The sequence below is a fragment of the Trachinotus anak genome, unplaced genomic scaffold (genome assembly GCF_046630095.1).
Source record: "Trachinotus anak isolate AG129_WGS33_773 ecotype Australia unplaced genomic scaffold, CSIRO_AGI_Tana_v1 ptg000010l, whole genome shotgun sequence".
NCBI classification, from domain to species: domain Eukaryota; kingdom Metazoa; phylum Chordata; class Actinopteri; order Carangiformes; family Carangidae; genus Trachinotus; species Trachinotus anak.
The window spans coordinates 15,741,647-15,757,402 of record NW_027273861.1 but is presented as its reverse complement, the minus strand read 5'-3'; the positions used below and the strand labels follow the sequence as shown (position 1 = coordinate 15,757,402).

At 41.1% G+C, this 15,756-nt stretch overlaps 2 protein-coding genes across 4 annotated transcripts; one reads left to right on the top strand and one right to left on the bottom strand.

Annotated features, from left to right (window-relative positions):
- Window positions 1–1,224: 1,224 nt before the first annotated feature.
- cpox (coproporphyrinogen oxidase) lies at window positions 1,225–6,148 on the top strand. Of its 3 annotated transcripts, none has more exons than XM_071487906.1 (8): window positions 1,225–1,978; window positions 2,205–2,348; window positions 2,531–2,641; window positions 2,766–2,907; window positions 3,848–4,066; window positions 5,082–5,186; window positions 5,287–5,386; window positions 6,130–6,148. In XM_071487906.1, the coding sequence occupies exons 1-7, from the start codon at window positions 1,411–1,413 to the stop codon at window positions 5,369–5,371; spliced, it is 1,374 nt and encodes a 457-aa protein (XP_071344007.1). In that variant the 5' UTR covers window positions 1,225–1,410; the 3' UTR covers window positions 5,372–5,386; window positions 6,130–6,148. The 3 variants fall into 3 exon arrangements, with proteins under 3 accessions (XP_071344007.1, XP_071344006.1, XP_071344005.1); XM_071487905.1 differs by lacking the exon at window positions 6,130–6,148 and adding an exon at window positions 5,891–5,992; XM_071487904.1 differs by lacking the exon at window positions 6,130–6,148 and having other exon boundaries at window positions 1,226–1,978; window positions 5,287–5,992.
- A 527-nt stretch (window positions 6,149–6,675) lies between these two features.
- Window positions 6,676–13,896, bottom strand: prrg1 (proline rich Gla (G-carboxyglutamic acid) 1). Its single transcript, XM_071487907.1, has 4 exons — window positions 13,535–13,896; window positions 12,558–12,598; window positions 11,499–11,659; window positions 6,676–10,575 (listed from the first exon to the last, which is right to left on the bottom strand). The coding sequence occupies exons 2-4, from the start codon at window positions 12,565–12,567 to the stop codon at window positions 10,114–10,116; spliced, it is 633 nt and encodes a 210-aa protein (XP_071344008.1). The 5' UTR covers window positions 12,568–12,598; window positions 13,535–13,896; the 3' UTR covers window positions 6,676–10,113.
- Window positions 13,897–15,756: the final 1,860 nt, after the last annotated feature.

Here is a 15,756-nt window from a genome sequence, read left to right as displayed (position 1 = left end):
AAAAACTATTTACATATAGGTTTTTCCAAATTTTATACACGATTTTACTACATACTAAAATGCAAAAAAATATGTAATTATAATTTGCTTCAACAGATTAAGTGTTCATGTTAGAATATTACTAAAAATTTCATTTCAAAGAAAATGTCACTGGAAAATCGTAAACATCGCAATTTTCTTTACCTTGACCCAGTGAGTTGAGAGCTATCTGAAGGTGGCCAACTTGGATTGTCCCATGTGCTGTGTTTGAATTGTTGTAGTGATAAAGGGATCCACCAGGGGTTGAAAGAAAAGTATCAGATGGGGAAAAGAACTACTGTAATATGGAAGGAAAATTTAAGATGTAACTACAAAATTAAAAGAACAGGCCTATCTGTGTATTTATTTAACATATGAACAACCAGTATCATAGGAGATTAAAATGTATTATCGTTTACAATTTTTCTCTTGCTCGCACTATGAGATTTAAATTATTATGGTAAAATTGGTCTGGTCCAAAAAATGGACCAGATTACATATGTGTGAGTTGGATTATAGTAATTTAATTAATTGCAAATTTGTCTGGGGGTAATCAGCACTAAAGCAATTATAAAGGCTAGATGGCTCTTGCATTACCGCCTCTGTTGCAGAGAGGGAATGATAAAAAGTTGCAGATGAAACAATACAAGGGCTGACAACAGAGACAACAACAGTGTACAGTCTACTATCTAATTTACAATAATCTTGAATTAATTTATAAAGTCGCGTTTAACTCAATCTAACGAAACCCACCTCATTTTTAGTTTGGTTAATGTTTAGTCATGTTGATAGCACATGACCATTGGACAGTGGTACCAGCCAGTCAACTTTATATCGGGCCCATGTTCATAGCAGGAGGGATTGAATAATATGGCGCAGATAATTTAAAATATTTCAAATATTCACATTGACTTGCTGATGTTGGGGCCTGTAATAGTGTAAAGATTATATGATGATAAACAACAAAGATTCTGGTTTGGGTTGGGTAAAAGTCTGACTATTATAATTACACTACTTGAGTACATTTAACTCTTTAAAGACAAAGGGCTGGACACAAAAGCAACGCTTGAATTCATCCTTACTGCTGAGCACAGAACACGGACCATATGAGCAGTAATTAAACGCAACATTTGATTTCAGGCGCACTGCACTCTGGGTCTTGAAGTTCGCTGACGCTTTGCACCACTGGGAGAGCTCGGCGTCGCGAATGGCGGAGGACGACATTTCCCTTGTTGCCTCGGTCACTACCGAGGAACTACACACCCCTTCACTCAAAGCATGACTTAGGGCACGTATGCACAACTCCTGACAATGTTAGGAGTAGTTGTGTAGTGCGCTGTGGCTGGCTCCGACCGGTACGCACCGAGGAAACGACGGGTGGCTCTCCTACGGATGGCCACCGTCGTCTTTTGCGCAGCAAACAAAATGGCTCAGACCACGACGAGACAATGTTTTATCACACATTTCAAGAGGCTTGCTAGCGTACGAGAGACGCACTTGCCGTTTTCCTCCACCCACAGCCCCTCAGTGACTACGCTTCCGGCAACGAGATGGTTTTCCAGGGCTACCGGGGTAAGGTTGATGTCCCAAGGGACCGCAGGCAGAGCCGCAGCTGGAAGAACCAGGAGGGGAGCCCTGGCGCTCAGTGGAGCCGCGGCGGTGACAGCAGCGGCGGCTGTAGCCGGGTTTCTAGCCAATGCTAACCACTTCCAGCGCGCAGAGATGGCAACGAGAGTCTCCCAAGCCGCCGAGGAGAGGGAGCAAGAGGGGGACATCCTGGAGAGATGCCGGGGGTTCATGTCTCCTCCGGTGACCGACATCGGCGTGCTGCAGGGGAGGAAAGACGAGATGCGTACGAGGATGGAGATGTTGATCATGGAGACGCAGGCCGAGTTCTGCAGAGCCCTGCAGGAGGCTGACGGAGGGGTGTTCAAGGTGGACCGGTGGGAGAGGAAGGAAGGTATCAATGTGTAGCATAACGGGTCATTTTCATCCTATTCATCACAAAGGAGATGGTGTTTAAGAGATTCTCCAAGCACTTGTGTTTCAAGCTTGCTACATGTTTTGGTGCTGAAAGATGCATCAGATGCATGTCATAAACCGACCATAAGGCAAACCAACCAATTTCATGTCCATCGTTTTCAGTTTATTTCACCTTTGACCCCGTGTGTGTGGGTATGTTTCAGGTGGTGGAGGAATCAGCTGTGTAATGCAAGACGGAAAGGTGTTTGAGAAGGCAGGGGTCAATGTGTCAGTGGTGTTTGGAAACCTGACCGAGGAGGCTGCCAGGCAGATGAGGAGCAGAGGGAAAGTCCTCAAAGGGAAAGACGGTGAGTTCAGCACTTCGTCTCATACACAGTCAGATGTTCACTGATTGTTACATCTTGGTTCTGCTCTTGGTTTGCACCTAAAACTCTTTTTTATTTTATTGTAAGATGCTCTAATTGACAGTAAGACATGCCTGAACCGTGTCTGTCTGAATTTTAACATTGTGCCGTGTGTTTTCTCTCAGGGAAGCTGCCGTTTTGTGCCATGGGTGTGAGCTCCGTTATCCACCCCAAGAACCCCCACATCCCCACAGTGCACTTCAACTACAGATACTTTGAGATCGAGGAGGAAGATGGTGAGTGTGTTACTGTCCGTCCTTGACGTCAGCTCTTTGGTCTTGGTGTCAGTGACACTATTGAGTACATGAATGAATGATAACCCTTGTTTCCTTCTTCGTTGTCTGTGTGTGTGTCCCCCAGGCACTAAGCAGTGGTGGTTCGGTGGAGGAACAGACCTGACTCCAGTTTATATTAATAAAGAAGATGCTTATCACTTCCACAAAACCTTGAAGGAGGCCTGTGACAAACACCACTCACAGTACTACCCCGACTTTAAGAAATGGTACAGTTTGACTCTTAGTTCCCCTGCTGGTGATGCTCTACATTTGTGCGTGTGTGCTTCAGCACGTACGCATCTGCACGCCTGATTTCTGTGTATGTGTGTGTGTGTGGATTACAATGGGTGTATCCTGACTGTGAGATGATGATAAGAGGAATTCTCTGCCTAAAATCTGCAGTTGAAGAAAAACCGTTGAGCCATGACGATCAGCTAATGACCATGGGGTATATGCAAGAATGGGTGTGGCTTATCTGATGTGACTTGTAAGAACATTTGTCATCTTAATTTGAAGTTACATTTAAATGGATTAGTTTGAACATTTTGGGAAATACACTGATTTGCTTTCTAGTGTTGAGGATGGATATCTGTTAAATATGAAGCTATTACCAGAGGTGCTGGAGGTACTGGTAGGAAGATGCTTTTTAACCTTCACAAATAGCCAGGGTTGCTGTTTCACCTTGCTCTCAGTCTTTATGCTAAGCTAAGCTAACAAACTCTTGGCTGTAGCATCATATTCAATGGACAGAGGGAGATTTGTCGATCGAGCATATTTCCAGAAATTTCATTCTGTTCCTTTAAGTAGTGACCAAAGCAAAGACAAGTATCAGTGTAAGAGGAGTCCCTTTAAAATTCCACTATTGCACAGTGTGTTCTCAGCTGACGTGTTCTCAATTAGTTTTTTCATATCTGTACTTTAACTTTTTATGATTCTTTTGGAGCACTGGCCAAATTAAAACAACATGACAACACCTCAAAGCCATAGTGCAGCTACTCTGAAGTTTAATAGAGGAGAAAAAACAATGCAAATCACAAATTTAAAATACGTTTTGATGTCAGCCCTTCACTGTCTCCACTGTATCCACAGCTGAATCTTCCACCATGCACCTGACATATGGCCTGACATGGGATTTTCCAAACCTTTTTTTTTTTTTTTGTTCTCTAGGTGTGACAGATACTTCTATATCCGCCACAGAGGAGAGACTCGAGGCATAGGAGGGATCTTCTTCGATGACCTGGACTCCCCGAGTCAGGAAGAAGCGTTCAACTTTGTCAAGAGCTGTGCCCGCACTGTGGTGCCCTGTTACCTGCCCATCGTATACAAACATCTCAATGACTCCTTTACTGATGAGGAAAAGGACTGGCAGCAGGTACGACGAGGCAGGTGAGTAAAAGATGCAAATGAGTAATGCATACATTTTTCCCAGGAGATTTTGAAAAGGAGACTTTGTAAACTAATTTCAGTTTTATAGCCAATTTTAGTTCAGTAACTAAAGACTCGTGTTTTTCTTCTTACTTCACAAACCACACCCATAACTCACTGCCTTACTACAGTACTATCTGTTAAAGTCTTAGTAGTTCTCATGCTTTCAGTAACTCATCACTTGCATCGTTTGCTATTAAAGCTGCAATTTCAAATTTGCTATACTTAACAAAGCAAACCCTGATCCATCGTAGTAAGTAAAGGCTAAATTTGGCTTCCCAATAAAATTACTGCTTAAAAAGTTACACAAACATTAAACTTGTTTAAGAGAGGTGATCATCACAGTTAACATTTAGTTATATATATATATATATATATATATATATATATAAATATATAACTATATATAACTAACATAATTATGCATAAAAAGCACAATGATTCTGAAAAAGCTTTGGTGCAGACTCCATGCACAGCCTGTGTGGTCCAAAGCTGGAGCAGATCCTGGCAGAGCTTAGTGCCTCAGCGGGGAGTCTTGATCATCCATCAAGAGAGTAATAACACAGAGAATGAGCAAAAGAGTTAGTTTAGGTGGCGAGCTAGAAACTCAGACAGGGGATGGATGGGTGAGATAATAGTAGGAAGGAGGAGGTGAAAGAACAGGCTAGACTATACTGAATGGTGTGAATGAGCCTTGGCTCAGTTAAATCAGTGAAGTTAAGTAAACTGTGCAAATTACATGAAAGTTGTGAGGTGTCTTAGGTTGGTGTGACAAACAATAAGCAAAGATGGATGAAGTATAATGCGAATTTGGGTACTTTGTGGCCATACAGAGGTTGATGCATTGCACCCAAGACTACTATATCAGAGCTGTTTACCAGCACATAAATGCACCAACCTGAGAGACTTCAGTCTATGTCCAACAATAACATTTACCAAAAGTAAGGCAGAATAATTATTATTGTTTGTGTTGTAGATATGTGGAGTTCAACCTGGTGTATGACAGGGGGGTGAAGTTTGGCTTGGCCACACCTGGCTCCAGAATTGAGAGCATCCTTATGTCCCTCCCTCTCACTGCCAGGTAAGACATCACTTGTCTGAGGCAGCATTTCCCTCTGCTCTTATATGACAGTAATGAGCTGTCTGCGTTGCCTGGTAACGAACTCCCCTCTCATCCTCAGGTGGGAGTACATGCACGAGCCTGCCAAAGGTACCCTGGAGGCTGAGATGCTGGAAGTGTTACGAAACCCCAAGGAGTGGGTGTGACCACAGTGTTCGCAGGTATACACGTCAATGAGGACAAAACGTCCAGGAAACCGTCTTTATTGTATTTTGTAAAGGTGTGACCTGTTTGAAAAGATCAGCAGCAGTTAACACCGTGTTTACCAAAATAATATGAACTTTTTTTTGCATTAGCCTGAAGAGTTTCTGAATCTGCGCTGGTACTTTTCTCCCTCCTTTTTTCTATTCTTTGTCAAATCAGTCTTGTTAACTCTTAATCACAGGGGATGTGCATAAGTAAAAATTAGACACTGTGTCATTAAACTCAATGACTGAGCTTTGTGCCAGTGCTTACTGCTTGGCAGAGTGAAGCAAGAAGGAATAATGTAACTTCACAGGGCCATTGACCTGCTTTTAGGTCATCTCACATTGATGATGTGCCCTTTTTAAGAAGTGTTTGTGTCAAACACTGGCTGTGTGTTTCATTTTCTATGCCTGAGCTAAATGTGGCTTGCTCTACTTGAAGCTGTCTGAGCTCTGCTCTCTTCTCTCTTTTTTAATAAGGCACTGAAAGGGAAAACAAGGACAAACTGAGCCACTGTGTTTTGTATGTGTGCCGCTACTCTCATTAAATGTTAATAAAACTGGTTTTAATGTTTAAGTGCATCTGCTCAACACAAAGGGTTATTTTTGACAATCAAGGCTGAATAATATGAATGAACTGTTCCCTGTTGAGCCCCATTTACATTGTGGTTGGTCCTTCATTTGTGGTTATTGAGTCCCTTCCTGCTTTGTTTGAACAGCAGTAAACGGAACTTGGATTTTGGATCATGTTTCAGAGAGGATAAATGTGGATCACAAGCCAGGTGTTTCCTTGAAGACAAACCATGTCTCCATAACACAACCTTTCATGAGATGTGTCTTTTAAAATATAATTTATAGCTAATAAATTGTGTATTTTGATACATTTCACCCTAATATTCTATTTAAAACTTTTGACTTTAAACTTTTTTCCACTCAGTTACATATTTTACCATCACGTTACAGCACCTGATTGAAAGTATATTGAACTTTTACTGAGTTAACTACTGAAATCCAAGACACATTCTAACAGCTTTATTCTCAATTTCTTGTGACTCATTTTACATGTTTCTTTATTCAGTCTTTCACAACTTTGTCAGTTGTGAGAGACTGAATAAAGCTCAGCACTGTATCATTGTCTTGTTTGTAAAACGATGACCCTTTGGGGAATCCAGCAGGGAGGAGAACTGTATAAAACCCCCGTTTAAGCGCTTACAAAAAAACACATTGGATTATGTTCTTGAGACACTGAAAGAAATTACACTTAGAACATTTTAAAATGTTTTATTACAAATTAATTCAAGCTTTTGCACATATCAAGGATTTATAACAAGTTCCCTTGCTTTTCATGTTATAACATTTTGTTTGATTGATAAGGCATTGTAAAAACAGGGCTCTGTAAGTAACAGTACAACTGACCTAACCAAAATGGCTACCCCTACCAGCACAACTCAGGTCAAGGTCATAGCAAGTGCTGAGGTTCAAAGGTCAACTCACAAAAGGTACAATAACAATAGTCAGTGCTCAAAGTTTGTGAGGTGTAGACAGGAAATGTGAGACATTTATCAAGTGAAAATTATACATATTTGGTTTTTAGAGTGTATGCAGCAACATTGCATATAGATTATGAGCACTTTTTTCAGATTACAGTGACATTGTTATTGCTGAGAGTCACGCTGAAGACGTCAACCCAAACTGTCCTAGTTTTCATTAAACAGCTCATTTTGAGCTTAAACACAAAGTGCCTTCTTTCATTCTCAAACTAATATATAATTATCACATTAGTATTAATGCATTCACTGCATTCCTATGCAGTAAAAACAATCTCACTGTAACTTACTTTCACACACACAGACTAAACATATTTATATACAGGTACATTACACATGCTAAACATGGACTCTGCCCACAGTGACATTAAATACAGAGCCTTTCCCCTCTGATAACTCTTTTCCCAAAAGTCTCCTGTCTCCATTGCTTTCTGTCCCACATTCGTGTGCAAGTCCCTCCACAACTTAGATTTACTGTGTAGCTACAAACCTGTTTGATGAGTTCTGTGTACTTTTAGTGAAACTAACACAGCAGAAGACTGTAGCCATACTTAGCTCAGTTACATTTGCTTTAGGGGAAAGAGTGGGGAAAGATTTTCACAGTTAAAGCAGGCTGAGCAGCTGTCAGCAGCCCAAACATGAGCATAGACCAGCAAGAACTGAGCATCAAACGGTGCAGAGCCAGATCCAACCTCAAGCGTACAAACCAAGCTGCATGCATTACCAAAATGTAAGCATACAGTGCATCCGGAAAGTATTCACAGCGCTTCACTTTTTCCACATTTTGTTATGTTACAGCCTTATTCATTTTTTTTAACCTCAAAAATTCTACACACACACACACACACACAATACCCCATAATGACAAATTGAAAAAAGTTTGTGTGTGTATCTATCTATCTATCTATCTATCTATCATGTACATAAGTATTCACAGCCTTTGCTCAATACTTTGTTGAAGCACCTTTGGCAGCAATTACAGCCTCAATTTTTTTTGAGTATGATATTACAAGCTTGGCACACCTATGTTTGGGCAGTTTCTCTCATTCTTATTTACAGAACCTCTCAAGCTCCATCAGGTTGGATGGGGAGGGTCGGTGCACAGCCATTTTCAGATCTCTCCAGATCTTCTGGAAGGTTCTCCTCTCTCCACAGATCGATGCTGGAGCATCGTCACAGTGACCATCGGGTTCTTGGTCACCTCCCTGACTAAGGCCCTTCTGCCCCAATCGCTCAGATCGACTGGGCGGCCAGCTCTAGGAAGAGTCCTGGTGGTTCCAAACTTCTCCCATTTACGGATGATGGAGGCCATGGTGCTCACCTTCAATGCTGCAGGAATTTTTCTGTACCCTTCCCCAGATCTGTGCCTCGATACCATCCTGTCTCGGAGGTCGACAGACAATTCCTTGGACTTCATGGCTTGGTTTGTGCTCTGACATGCACTGTCAACTATGGGACCTTAGACAGGTGTGTGCCTTTCCAAATCATGTCCAATCAACTGAATTTACCACAGGTGGACTCCAATCAAGTTGTCGAAACATCTGAAGGATGATCAGTGGAAACAGGATGCACCTGGGCTCAATTTTGAGTGTCATGGCAAAGGCTGTGAATGCTTATGTACATTTGATTTTTTATTTTTAATATAGTTGCAAAAATTTTCAAGCAAACTTCATTATGGGGTATTGTGTGTAGAATTTGAGGTAAAAAATGAATTTAATCCATTTTGGAATAAGGCTGTAAAATGTGGTAAAAGTAAAGCGCTGTGAATACTTTCCGGATGCACTGTATATGACACACATCCACAAAATGCATTTCCGCACCCCCTTTAGAACTGATGGTCTAATCTTGAACTCAGAAACATTCACAAGTGCATACTGAAGTTGGGCCAATGCATTACTTTGGTAACTTGACTGTTTAAACCTGCAATAAATGGTATTTTTGAGATCAACAGAGAATCAAGTTAGTGTTTGTAAAACTGCAGGGTCACTAGTAGTGCATGTCTCAACAGTTTAAGCTAATTGTTTTGGTTCTTCAGCCGAAACATTTACTGTATGGTTGGGTATCAATGCTCCCTTTAAGCCATTTACCAGTTTACAAGCGCAAACAAGTCAGACGCACACTGCCTGCCCAGCACAAAACAGCAAAGAGCTAAAGTAAATGAGCAACAGGTGACCCAGATATTTTTATCATGAATTGGTTAACCAAACCAGAGCTAACAAGTAAGTACTTGACTTAGATTAGTCATCTAGGAGTGAACAGTTGTGTAAAACTCATGTTGATCTGATGAAGATGATGCATGATGACATTATTTTGTCACAAAAGTGTATTTTAAGGCCTGGGATTTATTAAAGTGGAAGTGAAGAGTTGGTTCTCGTAGTTAGCATGTTGGATGCAGTAGAAATGGGCAGCTTTAAAGACAAACAACTTTGTATGTGTATGAATAAATAATTGTTTGCTACTCTTAACATGTTAGCCATAACAAATATGAGGCCCGATTTTGAATTTGTTTTAAATCCTTTCTGCCCTCTGGTGGTCAAAAATCATCTAATGCAACTTGAACTAGGTTGTTTCTGGATCTTGCAAAGCAAAATATTTGCAATATACAAATCTGTAGATGGAAACAGTAAGTACTTATTTTTTGACAACAAAGAGGTCAAATTTGAACATACTCATATAGGAGCAAAATATGTTATTAAGCACTCAAGTCTAAAAATTGGCACTAACCTTCAATAAAGCATTGGTCCAAACTCTATATACACTTATTTAATATTTGTCATTCATTATGGCAATCCTAACCTTTTCTTCTTTACACCACATGCAACATTTGTTATGCCTGCAAAGTTAAATGACTTGCTACAGTGTGACAGCATAGATGCAACTTTAGGAAACTCAGCAGAGGTGTTGGTTGGTTTTGGTATTGCAGTATTATTTGCTCCTTCCTGCCATCACTTCACCTCATTGAAGAAAAGTTAGTGCAAATTTCAACAGCACTGCCTCTGGCAAAGATTGCATTAGTCAACTGACCAGACAGTTATTAGTGTTTCTGTTTGTGTTGAATGAGGAAGGCTGGTGATACCACAACAGTGGCGTTGCTAGATGATAACATAGTCTTTGTGTAGGTTAGGGCTTTTGTTGGGGTGGTAATGAAAGACAGATTTACTTCCCATGGCCGTTGGCACTAGTAGTGCTGGTGGTGACTATATCCTCGTACTGTGGAGGTGGCTCCGTCTCTATCTGGACGTCTGCAGTGCCAACAGCCTCCTCATAAGATGGTGGCGGGTCTCCAGCACTTCCTCTTCCTGATGTGATCTCTGAGCCTGGATAAGCTGGGCTGCTGTGGACACTGAGTTCTGATTGGTCACCATGGTGGTAATCCCTCCCCCAATGGTCCATAGAGACCACTGACAGGACATGGTCGTTATGCGAGTGTCCCAGGCTGGGGCTGTGCTGTGACCGCTTGCGGGAGTGGCAGCGCCAAACAGTGATTGCAACAGCGGCAATGATGAACACAACCAGCAGCAACGGCACGATCAAGTAGAGAGAGTGGACTCCACCCACCACCGTCTCCAGCCCTCCAGATGGACTGCTCTCCCGCACATACTCCTCCCAGAATCGATTCTGCAGCCGGTCAGAACAAAGAAACACAGTAAAAAAAAATTGCTACATTAAAAATATTTTCTCCAAGAATATACTCTACATTCATACAGGCTACAGTGTAATCATGGTGGCACAAAACTGTTTCCAAAACCCAAAGTCATGACGCACACAGTGTCCACTGGATGAATACTTTTTATATGGATCACTGCAACACAAAGACAAACACCACCACATAAACAAAAACAAAAAGAGACCACATGATTGTGCGTGTCCATCAGCATGACTTTGCTCTCTGGCCACTCACAATAGTTTTACAAATACACCTCACTCTCCAGCATGCACTCAGCTGTTCTTCCTGCTGACAACCATCACTTCCTGAAAAAAACACCCACATTCCATGAGCTACCAGTCTTGGCACGGGATTTATTACTGGACATATGAACTCTACAAAAGGGCACTACATGGAATAGTTTGGATTTTTTTCATAAGGTGGCTGGTATCAGTTACTCAGCAGTAGTAATATTGATTTGTGGATTTTTTGCTCTGGCTGGGAGTCCTGTGTTTCTAGCTACCCTTCAAAATAAGAATTAATCAGGAGAGTTTTTTTTTTTTTTTTTACTATCCTGTGGATACTTTTTGCCTATTGTGTTGTTGCTTGCAATTGTTGTTTAGTGACCACATGAGATATTTTTGTCAGCCCAGTTACAGGCTGTCCAGGAAGTCTCTGAACACATGACTTTCTGCTGGAGTTAATATCCCTGTATAGACATCACAACTGATGACTAACTCAAACCACCTGACCATCTAATGCCAAAAAAAAAACAAAGGCTACTTTATGTGTTGCAGGTATTTTAATGTGTTTTACTTTGTCATTCCTGTGTGTATTTAGTTTTCAGGAAAGAAACAACTGTAGGTCTGATGTGGTGTGTCTCTCGTCCCCTCACCGTCTTCTCGTCGTTCTCAAAAGCCTCACGGGCCTCCTCATAAGTGCAGACCTCCTCGCGGCACTCTCTCTGGATGTCACCCTGCTTCATCTCCTCCAGCAAGAAGTTGGCCCTGCGCAGCCGCCGCAGCACAGAGTGGGCTGCGTCTGCTGGCAGGAACACTGAGAGGAGGGCGATAGAGGGAGAAGTGGAGGGGCAAGACAAAAGACAAGGGAAAGAGGGGGAAAGGATGTAAGATTGAGAGATGTGTGAAAAAAAATGCATGAATCAAGATAATAGATGGAGACATTAGAGGTAGGAGTGAGTCAGCAAGCTGAACAGCAGGGTGGCGGAGACAAAGCAGGGGAATTAAGCAACAGTAGAGAACTGAAAGATAGAGAAGTGAGGCAGAAAGAGGAAAAGAGAGAGATGCCAAAAAAATGCAAAAAGGGAAAAAAGGGAAAGAGAGAGAGACAGAGAGAGAGAGAGAGAGAGAGAGAGAGGTGGGGACTGAAACAAAGGCAGTAGAGCAAAGCCGAGCGCTGCCCAGTGCCCACATTTCTGCATAAAAACAAAAGTTCCTTTGATTTAGGCATCCATCCATGGGCCACATAAGACAAACTGGAGGAATGAACTTAGTGAGACACAGCGCCGCTCTGTTTCACACATTCAGGAGAAGAAAATAAACTCTCCAACAGAAACTGTACACACAACACAACAACATGCCCTGGGAATGTATGATGTGCTACCGAACTAACAAATAATGGCCTCCGTGTGACTCATGAGTTAAGGGATATGATCAGCACAAGACTTGAAAAGAAAAAATAAATATATAAAATGCAGGAAAACAAGAAATACCCCTAGAAAAGAATGAGACTTGTGTGCCCAAGAAAACAGAAAAAACCTGAAGAGTCACATTCCAATGACCAAATTGTGTTTGACAAACAATGTTGAAAATGTACACAATAGAAAAGAAACAAATGAACAAGAAACTGGAGAAGAGTTTCTAAACAAACTGAAAGATGAAGTTCATATGAATTTCTCTGCTTGTGGGCAGGAATGTAATCTCAATAAACTTACCACTTCCCATGATTCCTGCAGGTCTGTTTGGGGTGATTTATCTGCAGAAAAACAAACACACATTAATGAACAGCTTTGAACCTGCTGATACAAATCAGACAATAAGGAGCTTTGCCCCCATTTCAGTAACTACACCTCTTCCTCTGTTTCTTTCTTAATATAAACATCATTTACAGTGGCACACAAGCCAGTGAACACTACTGCTGGGTCTCTGGCACTACAAAAACGACCCCATAAATCCTAATAACTAGTGGGAAATGCCACATTTTCAAGAATGTCCTGACCATCTGCAACAGGGAGTCAAATCACTTATAATTTAATAATATAATTTTTCAAATTCCTTTGAAAGTGGATTGTAAAAGTGAACCAAAAGTTAATACAGTACCAAATAGTAGTTGTACGACATGTCATATTCCCTACACGCTTTGGGGGGGTAAAAATGAGACTTGAGGATAAAATAAAGTAATAGCGGTATTGTTTGAACGGGCTGCTGTTACAGGGCGTTGCTGCGTTATGAATGTGGGACATCCTTGACAGTGTCGGTGACCAATGGCGGCTGCAGGCCACTGTGTCACATGGATGTGTTACGGGAATTCTGCTCATAGCTGCCCAAAATAGACCCCCGGCAGCGGACACATCACCAACAAAGCGCCGCCGCCCCGTTACTCACAATATCAGAGCAACACAACAAACAACCTGAGCTGCATTGTTCAACACTATTGTTGGCTACGCTTCACTGCGGCTGTTGCCGGCCTCTTCCCGTCTTCTCGGGTCGCCGGACGGGCTGAGGTCGGCGGTTAGCGCCCCGTGTATTGACAAGCTGACTCGCCTCCAGCCTCCCATGCGATTTAACCATCGATACACGATTCAAAGGACTAAGGGCTCGAAATAAAGTCCTCCGCTTGGTAGAACAGGTTCTCACCTCATGTCGAAGCAGTCTGCCAGTGCAGAAATTAAAGCTCATCAGTAAAGCTTACCTCTTTTTGTCCCCAAAATGCGAATAAACGGTCCCTCGTCTTCTCTGTTGCTCCGGAGTGCGGCGCAGGCGCAGTAGCTCTGTTTGCGTACAGCGGCTCATGAACTGCCCTGAGTTAAAGGGACAGTTCACACACAACACAGGTTACACTGCTCACTGAGGGCAACACAATGTTGCAGCACACAACAATTCTCTGAAACCCAAGATATCTGAATACAAACAACCTCAGTAATCGTCTTAATGCCACTTCAATGAGGTTTTAATGTACAGCCTTCTACTTAAGCTGAATAGTCAATCCTACTTTGCTACAAGTTGAAAGGTTAAAAGGGTGTCCACTGTCTTTCTTTTCAGGGCACCATTTATAAACTTGGTCAAGATGGAAAGATATTCACAGATTTGAATAGCAAAAATGTTGTTATAACTCAAACGACGGCTCTTTTCTAACATAATAAGGTAGACAACAAGCTAAGCTGCAACCTAGATTTCAACCATAGGTTTCAACAAGATAGGCTGTCCTCAGAGCTCAAGAAATAATATTGGTCTCTATGCGAACCGACTGACTGTGCAGGGACCATCTACAAAGTGCAATACCGAAAACAGATACTACAAATATATTCAGTAACTTCCCGCTTATGTCACCAAATCAGTCCGACCACTAGGGGGTCTCCGGTTGCTTATACTACAACACTTAATTTGAGGGAAAGGATCTTTAGTTTAATCTTGGGAATCTTAATTTTGTTTAATTTCCATATGGCTCATCATTTAATGGCTGTCTCATGGCAGCTGCCCTTAAACCAATCAAATGAAAGATGCATAAGTCACTAGCCAATCAGGAGCAACTTTCAATTAAGATACTTACAGTGATCACATTTCAGTCTAACCAAAACCACTGTGACAAAGAAAGAAATCTTTAAATATTAAATGTATTTGAATTCTCACGAAAATTTACCTCCCTTCCTGTTTTACAGTAATCTGCCGTTTTTATTGTCTTCTTAAAATAGTTATTAACATAGTTAGTTGAACTATGCCGGTATACCTGTTTAGAAGATTGAAATTTGAACTAGATCTTTAATTGCAATTTTAAGCTCCAAACAAATGTATTATTTCCCTACATGTACATCATAAAATAAATAGTACAGACTACAAAAAGAAAGGTACATGATTGTTTATATGTTGAAATATTACTCAAATTATTTTTTTAGTTCATGTATTGATATATTAACATGCTAACTGTGGCTTTATGTATTAGGTCACCTTTTCTTACTGCAGAAATAATTTACTACACAAACTCACTTTACTTAAATAAAAGGGCCTAGCTTTGTCTGTCCCCCTTTCCCTCGGTCAGAATTTGAAGAATGGTGAGAGTTAAAAAAGCAAACAGAGCTAAGAGGAAAGACTTAAGGATCATTGATTCACTATTCACAATGACAGTGAATAGAAAGAAATGGCAAACAATAGTGCATCTGCTTGGTTCAACAAAACTGAGGCAACCATGGACCAATGTGTTTTTAGGTAAATCTTCTTCTTCTCAAGGTGACGTCAAACACAACACTTACTCTCACCCTCTCATCTTGCCAACAGAGAGTCCCGCCCAACCCTGCAGTAATTAACAATAATAAGGACTGCCTTTAATCCTGATGTGTATGTTAAAGACATACATGTAAGTTATTGCACTTACACTCCAAATAACTCTGTCTGAATTTGTTAATTTGTTTTGTTAAGTATGCTGACAGGTGGTTTGCTAGCCTAATTGACTTCCAGTTTGATTTAGTGGAGCTAGTTGTTGTATATATAAATATATATTTAAAAAAATGTTTTCATTTTTCTTTCACTCACTTTTTTTGGCACCTAACCATTCCTGCACAGAGTACTTTTCTCAGCAATGTCTCATCATTTCAAAAATATGTAACATTTTGCTGGAAATGTGTCCCATATAAATGAATGAATGGAACTTTGAAAATTTCCAGTTTTTCATAACATTTTATGCATTTTTCAACCCATTCTACTCATTCATACTCTATTTAACTCGTTGTCATGGCGACAAATTTAACTCTACAAACATCATTTTTTCCCAGATTGTATTCAAATTTGTCTTCTTTCACAAAATGTCGCTACCAAAGCACAGTGATGTGGCAGGAGTGTGATCCAACTGCACCATTCAGTCCAATGTTAACCGACACCAGAAACAGGAAGCGGGTCATTTTTAAAGCACATGCCACAATT